General features: G+C 35.1%; 1 protein-coding gene across 9 annotated transcripts in view; it reads right to left on the minus strand.

The window, feature by feature from the left end:
* Positions 1-12,759, minus strand: part of LOC115443413 (voltage-dependent L-type calcium channel subunit beta-2) — a 186,368-nt gene that overhangs the window by 11,976 nt on the left and 161,633 nt on the right. For 7 of the 9 annotated variants that reach the window (XM_037441688.1, XM_037441689.1, XM_037441687.1 and 4 more), the window contains one exon: positions 655-771. In XM_037441688.1, the coding sequence (XP_037297585.1) occupies positions 655-771 (117 nt within the window). Of the gene's footprint in view, positions 1-654; positions 772-9,809; positions 10,052-12,759 lie in introns of those variants that run through there. The other 2 variants (XM_037441692.1, XM_037441690.1) reach the window with 1 other exon arrangement.

The following is a 12,759-nucleotide window of genomic DNA, read 5'->3' on the forward strand; positions in this document are numbered from 1 at the left end:
ATCTTTATGCTTTGCATAACTTGACAAATTAGGAATATCATCTTAAGGATTGATGTCCCTCGTATTTAAACCTAGTCACTTAATTTTCATCTATTTTATAGTATTTTGTACTAAGCATTGTTTGCTGGATGCCTACGTGTTTTAGATGTTTTTTTATTGTTATTATTATATTTGCAATTGATAAATTGGGCAATATTCTTAAGGAAATAAGTTATTGATTAGTGTTATCGGTTTATTATAATCGTTCTAGAATCAAACAAATAAAATACTTCTGGAAATCAGGAGGTAATTCTCGTCTCTTCTCTCTCAAGGGCATCTCTTGCAATAGCTTGCCACCATACATATTAAACCCTATATTGATCTTCGAGTCAACATTTGTGATAGGTACTATTTAATTACCGCTGGCGTATAGCTATTGCACTCAAATCTTCACACAATCCTTTGATAATTTCCATTGTGAATGGTTGACAGTATGGGTACATTTAGTAAACCAAGCCGGTATAATCCGATGGACTATCGTTAGATGCGATAATATTTGAACTAACTACACTAACCATCAAATTTATTGTTGTAAATTTTACCAAAAAGTACTTTCGGATATTTGGGACAAGAACGCTTTTAGATTAATTATAAAATATAGTGTTTAGTACTTACCCTAGCCTTATCAAGCTGTGCGAGAGCCTGCGCTTCCTTCTCGCGGCGCAGCGCCTCCTTGTCTTCGTCCAGCGACAGCTCCGAAGACGGCTGCGAGTAGTTTGAATCCGCCGAGCCCTGGAACATCCATACCAATACTTTAACTATCAATCATTACAGATGCAGCTGTTTTACCACTGTCAACATTATCATCATCGTCATTAAGTTCATTGTCATTTACAGCAATATCAACCATTTCAGATTCAGTTGTTACAACAGTGTCAACATTGTTATTATCATTATTAAATTCATTGCTATGTATAGAATAATATAAAATATTAATGATAGGTATCTTCATATTTTAAAGAAATTTCCTCGCAAATTTTTGGTGCATCGGTTACATGCATGGTATCTCTTGCAAGGATATAGGCGGGGGCTAATTTTTCAATAAAATAATATGAAATTGGTAAGAAAGGTAATGTTGATATCATTCTTTTTTATGTTATTCTATAATTGCTTCTCCACACCTTCATTTTCATGTACTATTGCATAAGTAAAGCATTCAAATATAACAGGTAATTTATATGCTATTATATTTGAATGCTTTAATATGCTGAAATTAAATTGAAATTGCGTAAATATGCTGAAATGTATTAAACTGGTGTATACGATTTACCAAAAGATCTTCTGACATGTAAATGGTTCAATAAGGTATGCTTTAGCATTATAAAAACTGTTCCCGTTATTATTTTTGTATTCTTCAACCTATTCAGCACCTAATCCGCTACAAACTTCGTAATAATTTATTATATTTATAGATCCTGGGGGCGGCTTGGACATGCGCTATGCACCACGTCCCACCCGTAGTTGCCTCAGTATGGAATTTTTTCTTACTAATGTAAGATCAACAACGTCTATGATTTTTTATACGAGCATGGCGACCGACGAGAAATGATTACCCCTCGGTAGTTGACATAATTATGCCGGCCTGTTGAAACCGGATACTAATAACCGAACTAATTCGTACCTTTGCAAAATGATCTGTCCGACGCGTAAAGAATTTAGCATAAAAATATTTATGACTAAGGAAACATTGGTTCTTAGATCGAATTTGCTATTTAGACGAGTGGCAATGTTATTGTAATATAAGATTCGCTTTTTATGTGCATAATATACTTTAATTTGCAACGAGTAAAAAACATAACATTGTTCCAATACCAATTTGTTTTGACTGGATGGATCGTTCTTAAAATTCTGCGAAAGCCAAGTTTAAAAAGCAGAAGACATAAGAGCTATGTTTATTAACAAAGTGTCCTTGGTCAGGTGAATATGAAAAGTAATCAACGTAACAGTCATAAACATTACGAAAATAGGTAATGCCTTACTGTGGCTTGCCGTACGTCAGAAAATAAAACCGTGCTTACATTCCAAAATCGTGCAGATAGGATCAAGCACTATAACTAATTTACTACTTATATTAACTATAGGAACCTTACATAAACTTAGGGCCGTATTAATGGATGCAACTCAGTTTAGATTAAATGCGATTAGCTGAGACGCTATGAAATTAAAGTTAGCGTCTTAATGTCGTCCCATTTTACAAACAGATATAAGCATAATGATTTCTTATGTTTACGCGAATATAAGACATTACAATTAAAGTCAGTCTTCCCCGTGATTACGAAGGTTGCAAAGTCTTCGAAACTTCGGGAGAAAATTAAAATATAAAAACCGCAATAAAATTCGAAAAATAGTTTAATTTTAATAACAGACATTAGCATTTTTAATGATATTACCTTAAGTCAAAGCATATGGGATTATGGCAGCTGAGTTTTATTCATTAAACAACGAATCAGCTGAGAGCATGCTCTTAAATAATAACTTAAGATTTCTTTTATATATTAAATAATGCCAAATTCGTTGAGATCAACTTTTAAACGACAACTCAAGATTGCTTTAAAATAATAATATAAATAACCGCGATGAAATCCGTAAAATAATTTTATAACAATGTCTAACATTCGCATAAACATAAGAAATTATTATAACTTGAGCTTTGTGCATTAAATAGTTCGATACATTAAATGCCTACTTAAGATCCAATTCAAAGTTAAGAATGATTTATTAATATTGCCCTTAAAAACTACAGAAACCCCTAACATGCTTTAGATGTTGTATTTGTAGCTGGTTTTACAAAAACACATTGGAAACGTGACTTAAATGGTAGAGCTCCAGAAGAATTACATACAGTGCGATAATAAACATAATATGTGACCTTTATAACAGAAACACTAAACATTTTGGATTACAAAGTCCTGGCACCGCATTGTCATTATCATAAGATATTAGTTTTCCCGGAACATATGCATAGGGGTGGGAAGCTAGAATTGCAATTAGAGCGTTTACTTCTCGCATTGTGTGTTCTAACCGTGCGTGATAGTGAGCAAGCCTATTACAGTATAAACAATATCACTTTGTCCAACCCCTTATTGAACCCGGGACCTCGGAGCATTGATCATATCGCACAAACTACATCTACAATACTGAGACAGGCCAGTGCTTACAATATCCTCTAATATTTACGGGAATGTTAGACATAAAAATGAAACTATTTCGCAGATTTTATCGCTGTTTTATATTATAATCGTCTCTTGACGTTTCGAAGACTCTTGCAGCCTTTATCTCCGCCCCGTGACGTGATATTTTTTTATTTCAAATAGAAACAAGTACACAACATACTAAATAAACGGCAATCGTTCTTAGACAATCGTAGATGTACAACAGACTTGTAATCCGTAGTATAATGGCCTAGCACAATTGTATACATTAAAGTGGCATCCATCTTCTTTATTTCCTGGGCAATTGTTATAACGATCAAAGAAGCCATGTTATAGTTCTGGCTGTCGTCCAAAACATTTGGAGCCTGGTCTTGACAGCAAACGGTTTATTATCACTGGTTACGATCTCCCTATATCTGCAGAATGGTTCGGCACATTTTTCAAGTCTGTAGGTATTCGATCGACGTCATAGGCTTGCCTTTGATGCCGGTTACTTCAGAATTTCTATTTGCTTCTAGTTGCCCGCGTAAGAAGTCGTTCCTGGTACAAAATGCCTAAAACAGCAGCGCCATCTATATAGAATGATTGTTGTGTTTCTATTTGTTGGTTTTGCTTAGGCCGGCAATAATCGAATAGAGAACAAAAAGTCGCCAGTTGTTGCGCTACTAAAGAATACCAGTGAAGCAATAAATTGCTTGTAAGTGAAACTTAGCAATACTTTTTACCAAATACCAGTGAATTAAAATTTACAAATAGATAAATAAAATGTAATGGTGTTCTTACCAACGGCTTGTAGTTTGTCATTGGTCGAAGCCGCGTGCCAACTGCATGCAGTGCGTAACACATACAGACAGACATATAGTTAGACATGCTTTGTGTAACATATTGAACGACTACACAAAATATCATATTTAGAATTTAAATACATGCATTAAAATTGAATTTCGGATACAATTCAGGCAGATTAAAAAAAAATATTCGGATTTCATTTGAAATGTTTTAATGTATTATGTCGTTCAACATGTTGATTCTTTCTGTAAATAGAAATAAAACAAATACATAATTTTAAGTCGGTCGGAATCTAATCCTTAGTGTATATATTAATAAGCATTACATTTCTTTAAGTTTCAAACATTAAATAAATAATATACTAGTGCTGTTATTACCATGCACAGTTATTCAGGATGTAATAATTATTAGTATTAGTAATTGTAATTAGTATTTACAAATTCAATTAAATTAATTTGTCAAAAATACTATTTTTTTTAAAAGGCATTATTCACACTAATTTGAGAACAAATTACATATCTTAAAATAAATATGAATGAAAATGACTGCTAACTACAAATCTAGTCACTACACAGTACACCTCACCTCAGCGGCGTCCCAATACACAAAACAAAAAAGACGCCATCTTGAACAACTTTTTTAAGACCCCATTCAAAGGAACCAAGTTCATTCAGCCTATTTGTCGTGGCTCGACGGATCAAGGTCTGTGCGGGACTGAAGCATTTCGGCGGCACTTTGGCGGGTCGGAGTGGTGACGTCATACACCCCCTCCCTTTCACCCCCACGCCTGGTTCGATACCCGCTGTGCATATTTTACGCCCTTGTTTTTGGGGCACAGCCAGTTATTGGGGGTTTTTATTTATATCCAGTTATTAAGCCGAGTTAATAAATTGTTATAATGGATTGATGGCTTTTTGGTGTTATATTGCGCTATTACATGTGTATGTATGCGTACATTACTGTCAATTACAGCACACTCAGAAATAAGGCTGTCTAGAAATCGTTTTCATTTCTAAAATTATTTTTATATTCTATTTCAACGATATAATAATGCGTATTAAAAACGTAATTAAGCTCGTTTTGAATAAACGCCCATTAATTAAATCTATGACAATTTCAACCATGACACGTGTGTAAAGTTTCCGCATATTCAATCGAATAGACAGACGAAAGCAGTAACATCGCGTCTATTTCGGATTGTAATCGATTGTGAGCGAAAACGATTGATCCGTATTGCCCCAAGGTGATGAAGTTTACAAACATGTTCGGGTAACGTCTGTTGGAAAGTTCCGCGTTTATATTCACGCTTTGATTGTCAGAGGGCAGGCAATTATTAGTTCATAGAGCTTATTTATGTCCCATAATACATGTTATGTCGAGCTAAAGTTGTAATCCTTAGAATCTTCATTGAGATACAATAGTTAATTTTCTTGACACTTATATGTAATTTTAGAAAATGTCTTTCACATATGTTTGTAAAAAGTTTGACGCAAACGCGGTCAGCTGAGCAAGTTTCATTATGGGTTGATAACCCGGGGTAAAATAGAAGAAAAAGTCGAAATAACAAAGTTGTTCAGTTTGTACGATATACAAAACGCACACATTTTATATAATAATTTTTGGTGTCAACTTTTATTGTTTTGAATGACGAGACGAGCTTGCCGTTCGCCTGATGGTAAGCGATACGACCGCCCATAAATGATAGAAACATCATCTAACAACTTTAACTTTGAAATGTTTGGTATTCCACCGTGCTTACGAAATAAAAATTCTCATGTGTTATTATTCTTCCAAAAAGAGATCATGTGCACTAGAATCACTATCCCTTTATAAAAAAGTTACTTAACTATTTGGAAGTAAAATAATGTTTGTTGTTTCTCAATTCGTTTTTTGGAGTGTAAGTGCCTACTTGCTCATCCCTAGTTGATGTAAAACAGATCCGCGGCTGACGTGCGAGCTATAACAAACACTATTTCTGTACATAACACTTATCATAGAATGTTCACACGACGTCCATCGGTGCCAGGTGGCTGAAACACCTTGAGGATTACGGATTTTCCCAGACTAATAATATCATTTATTGGTATTCACTACTCCTGCTGCTGTCGATAGCCTAGTTGGTTGTGGAACGGACTGCCGAGACGAATGTCTGCAGGTTCAAATATCAAGGGCACACACCTCTGATTTTTCTAAAATAATTGTGTGTATTCTTTGTGAATTATCACTTGTTTTAACGGTGAAAGAAAACATCGTGAGGAAACCTGCATACCTGAGAAATTCTCTATAGGAATCTTCGAGGGTGTGTGAAGTCTACCAATCCACACTAGGCCAGCGTGGTGGACTAAGGCCTAATCCCTCTCAGTAGTAGGGGAGACCCGTGCCCAACAGCGGGACAGTATATAATACAGGGCTGATATTATTTATTATTAATACTACTCCTGCAGCGAGGTTTAGATTAGCAAGAAATCTAGCAGAAGTAGACATTTACAATTTTAAAGTTTGTAGAACTTGAGATGAGTTGCAGGTGTATATAATAAATATTGAAATATTATCGGTAGTGTAATAAAGAAATAAGAAAGTGCGGTGACAGCCTAGTTGGTTATACAACGGACTGCTGACACGAATCTCCGCAAGACCAAATCTCAAGGGCACAAACCTCTGACTTTTCAAAAGAAAAATAATGTGTGTATTCTTTAAATTATCGCTTGCTAAAAATATATATGTAAGATATTCAGATAATATGTGTATGACGTAGAACGGCTGAATCGATTTTGACGTTTCGTGGTCACAATAAGGGAAACTAAACATCAATGAGATAGTAGGTCGCTAAAGTAAGCCCCCGCCTGCCTATCATAAGCAACATTACCGAAATAATTTAATTACGAGCTTTTGTTCGCACTAGTTCTAATATCTTTATACCGGAAAATAACACCATACTTTATTTTTCTTTAAAAAAAGCGTTTCTAAACTGCTATTTGGAAGTAATAGACGGTCTACCAATAATATGCATACGAAAGACATCTTGCAGTATTATATTATACAGTTTAAAATTAATAATTTTTCCTTTCAAAAATTCAATTCCTTGAAATCATCACCTCCCACGCACTGTTTAGTATCCATTGCAGCCGTCTGCTTGAGTTTAGCAATTAATACTGTTCAGTGTAAACTAAACATTTTTATACGCGTTTCGTTTCAATCTCACGTCATCATTAGAAACTTTTAGAAAAGATGAAAATATTTTTGGACCAGTAAAGTTTTAAGTATTTTGTATTTAAGGTTGGTTTTTACTTTTCTAACTTTTTTACTTTTACCAATTTTTCAGAAGATCCATAACCACGACGACTCCGCCAGGAGTGTATGACTGAGAATAATATTTTTTTAAAGTTCCTATTTCCTGGGCATTAAAACACCGTTTATTTGGAGTTAGTTAATTAATTTTCGAGCTGACCTTCATGGATTTAAGTCTGATTTCTGCCTTACAGGTCAGCGGTACATGGCTATGTCTTTTCATATTATTTCATTTAGAAGCACCCAATTATAATGTAATCGCTGCCTTTGTTTATAAAAAAATACTTAAAATGGTCTCTAAATACGTTCAAAAGTAAACGAACCCGCATCCTTTAAGTTATACATCATCGTCTACTGCGGTACATAAGTTATCAGTAAGTCCTAAGTACGTTATTATTTGCTTAACGACTATTTAATGATGCTCTAATGATGCTACTGTTGCGTGCTTTAAAAACGATTATGATAAAATACATGACGTTTTATTTATCTGTAGTAAAAATGAGCGATAGACCAGTGGGGGAGAATCGATGTCCCGACAAAAGTTATAGCTCAACAGCAGTGGAGTTGAAGTAAAGATATACAGATATGTCGAGTCATGTGAAGGACTTTCAGACGGGTTTAGCCGCAAAACCTATTATAAAATAAAATCAAATGTATAAATTATACCGACATTGTCTATAAGACTCGAAAAAGTATTATATATATACTCTTTCCAAAAATATCACAGATACCGGTGGGTAAGGATGACATTTTCGGGAAGTCGACACAACATATAGGTTACTAATAATATGCATAAATGCGTTTAGCAAATTGTTCCCGTAATAATTAGATTTTACATAAGATACAAAAGGGAGGAATCGGGTTATTTGGACGTTCCACCACTGTCGAACGCATGAAGTCCACTGCTGAACATAGACCTCCCCCAAAGATTTCCAGACGGACCTGTCAAAATCAGCCTGCATCCAACGTGTTCCTGCGACCTTTATAAAGGTCTGTCCATCTTGCAGGTGGACGTTCAATACTTGCATTCCGAATACAGTGTTACATTAAAGCTAACATCAGAGGCGATGTTTCCGTATGTTTACTATAATACCGATGACGTACGGACGCGATGACGTCATCACTAATGTAAGCACAAACACACGGTCATTAGTGACCGCCATAAAACTAGTGTTTGCTTATCTATACTAGCTTTGATCGTTGCTCCGTCTGTGTGGAATAAACGTAATTAAAATGAAGACTGTTGCTCAGGGTATGATGCTATAAATTATTGAAAGAACTTTTGGAATCTGTTTAGAATGCGTTATAAAAATACTAGTAGATTCACAACTGATTGATATTTTTTCTAACTCAGGCTTTTTATAAGCAATCCAAGAACTACAAAACAGCAATGTTACTTAAATATTATAGTTTTTATCGTTCTTCCGCAAGCTTTAGAGGCTTCTTCAGAAAAATATCATTGAACGTTTTACCGCGATAAAATATTGTTAAATTTTTATATCACAAATCTAATAGTTATAAGATTTTATAGAGAGGCCATTGGGAAGATTGTCATATAAGAATTTTGTACTTATGTGACGGTTACTCAATCTACTGTGAAATACCAAAACACCCATGTAAAATAGTCCATATTTTTACCATATCATGTTTTTAATGCGCATATTAACATATTTTATATAAACATTTCATTTTTATATTGATTTCTAAGGACGCTGTGACATATTGTCATACAGACATTTAGAAAAGACAACAATTTATTATGAATTCTTTGCTTCTGCTTTTCAAACTTGAAATTGGCAGAATTGTCGTATAAACGATACAGTCAAATAAAATAAATTGGATTGGATTGGATTATGAATTCAAATAACTTTTGCAGTCCAAATATGGTCCCGCTGTCTGGTCTTAATTATACTGTTTAATGTCTAGCCACTAATTAATAAATTTTATGAAAACTAAAAAACTTCCGCATGCGGCTACATATAGAACATACCGAGAAATTTCACGTATCTCTTACTTTATACAAGTTTCGTGTTGTGGTTGGAAATTACGAGATCATTCACTAGGTATACCATCTAATCTTCAAAAAAAGTTAAATAAAAATATTATTCCTTCGTGCGGGAATCAAACACATAGCCTCTTATTTCTTAGGTAGGTAAACACTGCGCATAGCTGCTGACTGCTGAGGGTTCATTTCGAAAAGATAACGATAAAAACTATAGCAGATTTTAAACTAAATATAAATGCATAAAAAACTTACTTGCAAACACACTAATATTATTACATCGAATTTAATTAGTTTTTACATTTTTATCAAAGTTTTTAGTTTTTTAATTCTATCCCGACGTTTCGAAAACTTTGCAGCTTCTATGATCTGTTCCGCGACTATAACAACTGCAGTTTTTTAAACAAAAGAAATCATTAAATATTATTATAATTATTTAGTAAAACTAATATTATAGACGTTTTATACGTAGATTATCACTCACTTATTCACAGCACGGTTTCAACACTATCAAACACTATGACAATAAAATGCCGCACCTGCGTAAACAACTTGTTGTATCCGTGCCCTTGGTTGTTGTACCCCATCATGTTACCACATGGTGGGGGGTGGTGGCGCTCCACCAGGGGGATCGCGTCCTGCGCCGCCGTGGTTTACGCATGGACGAGCGCCGTCCCGCGCGACCGCTCACGAATTGACGGGGACGCGAGTGGCGATCGTTCTCCTTGCGGGTTGCCAGCGGTGAGCCGGAAAAGTGCAATTGATGCACTTGGAACTTGGAAGTTTTAGTTTTGGGTTCAGTGATTTATTGGAATTAAAGTTTTGAGTGCGGTATTTTGGGACAGACTTTGAATTTGCTTTTTTGTAAACCGTTATAGAGTTTGTTAAAAATAATGTTTATAGAATAGATGTCAATGGATTTCTTATAGCAATATAAATATTTTTTATACTCAGTAATACACTGCCGTTTGTTTGTTTTTGTACTATGTAATGTGTTTCCATTACTTTTTCCTAAAGACCATTATTTATCTCGTATAAAGGCTGACGTTTGTATGTACTAGCAATATTTCAAAAATATTTTAATAGATTTTTATATCAACAGTATAATTTTATAGTTATACGTTTTCCTCAGTTTATCTGTTTACTATGAGTCTTCATTTAGATTTGTTGCACTAAATGAACCTTATTCAACTCGTATAAGGATTACACCAACGTTTATGAATAAATTTATCAAAAGGTGATAAACGAGTACCAAAAATTACATGAATGACAAAATCAACAGTATCACGAAGTCCAATGAACTCAAAACCACAAAATCGGGAAACCTCACAACCCGGCAACACCATCCACGCCCCACGTCCAATGAATGAGTGCGCGCGCACAAATTGTACACCCGACCACTTTTGTTTATACATTCCGTTCACCTTATCAGAACGCATTAGGGTACAAATCTACGCGGTTGGGTATACAAGATTAGCGATTAGGACAAGTGGGTCAGCGTTGGTATGCTGTGCTGTGACCGCTGGTTTCCATCGGCTTTGAAACAATGGACAAGGAGCGGGGTCGACGGCCTTTTGACGGTTGGCTTGGAGGTCGGAATTTCTTTTTGAAATTGGAATGTGGGTTGCCAGTCTATGTTGTATTGAAGAGAAATATGTAAGTTACGGTATAATTCTTAGAACTTAAATTTATTTTAGATCGAATGACGAGGGTAATTCTTTTGTATTGGTATGTGCTAGATTATAAACAGTGGCATCAGTAGCCAGAATTTTGAATTACTCTACGTGGCATTGAACTGCGTTCTATATTTTGACATTAGAAGTCTTATAATGCATATTATTACACTGGATAAAATCTCCTTCAAATCTAAATTTATTGTTATTGTATGTTGCTTGTCGCTTGGAGGTTGGAATATGAAAGACCACGTCCCTCCTTACCTACTCTTTATCATGCTGTTATTATATAAGAGATTTGTTGCGTATAAGAATATTGTTTAACAACTTTGCCTATATTTTTGGTAAGTAATTTTTATACATATAATGAAATTGTTGCCCTTCCATCGCTTGCCTAATATTCTAAGACAACTAATGTGGGCCAAAAGTTTAAAAATAACTAAAATTCATCCGCAGAGAGTAAATCGTCTGATGTAAGATTCGAAAAACACACCTTAGTCCGGCTTGATATTAATTATAAAATATAGAATATATTATAAAATAACGAACGGCACAATAATTTGACCACCGAGTAATGCACCCGCCGCAAGACATACATATGTGCAACAACGCAAAAGAAGTAACTTTGGTTATCATAAAAAGGACAATTTTTACCTGTTTTAACGGAAATATCCATGAGACCTTTTGTATATTATATAATATGTAACATGTATGTCCTAAGTTAACAAAGTAAAAGCCATAAGAGTTGCCAAAATATAAAAAAACACACACCATGCCTTTATACCTGAAGTGGTAGACAGAGGCGCAATTATGTGTTCCATCCTATGATGTGATAAGTGGCGAACCTATCGCTATATCGAGCACAAATTTCTGACTTCGAACTGATACTGAGCCCTTAAAGCATCCCAATGTTTGCCGGCAAACATGCCAGCTACATGACATTACGCGTGTCACGGAAAATAACCTTATTATGTGGTATATAAGGTTATATTCCCGTGACACACCGTAATGTCATGGTAGCTGTCATGTTTGCCGGCAAGCATTGGGATGCTTTAAGGGCTCAGTATATAAACGTCATGAAGCAAAGTAACGATAACCTTGGCTACCATTGAACCAACACGTCATAAGTCATCTAAAACCCTCTTCTGGATTCAAACTTATTGAGGCTTCGAGGTCATCAATAATAAGATAAATAAAGAGCCACATAACCGGGGCCCAGCGGGGATCAAATGGATGAGAGTGGGAGAGGCAATAAATACGCAGCGCTCGTTAGCACCTATTTAACGGTGTCAAATTGAAGGCTTAACTGGAAAGGCAAGTGTTATGAAGTATAACTTTTGGATATAGTATGAATCTTTAACTTTTAATAATTCAGGGTGTTGTACCCTGGCTCAGGAGATCGACTTTTTATTTTTTTATAGTTTTTGCTCGCGGATTTAGATAGAAAGAGATAGCGTGAAAGAGTTTTCCGGGATAAAAATCCCGCTATATAGTTTTCCGGGATTTAAAGTACCTTAAAACCTTCTCAGGATCTTAAACTATCTACGTAGCAAATTTTAAAAAATCGGTCCAGTAGATTTTGAGAAAATCGATAACATACAGACAAAGAAAAGGGGACTTTGTTTTACAATATGTATAGATTGCAATACAATGGCGAAAGGAGAATGGCGGTGGCTTGTTGGTAAGCAATACGACCGCCCATAAACAGCAGCATCACCATCTACAACTTTGAATTACAAAGTAGTGCATGGCATTTCACTGCGATTGCCCTTCTAGGACTGGCCAGTCATTAAACTGGTTACATTATCCTTCATAC

This window comes from Manduca sexta, chromosome 23, assembly GCF_014839805.1.
Source record: "Manduca sexta isolate Smith_Timp_Sample1 chromosome 23, JHU_Msex_v1.0, whole genome shotgun sequence".
Taxonomy (NCBI): Eukaryota; Metazoa; Arthropoda; class Insecta; order Lepidoptera; family Sphingidae; genus Manduca; species Manduca sexta.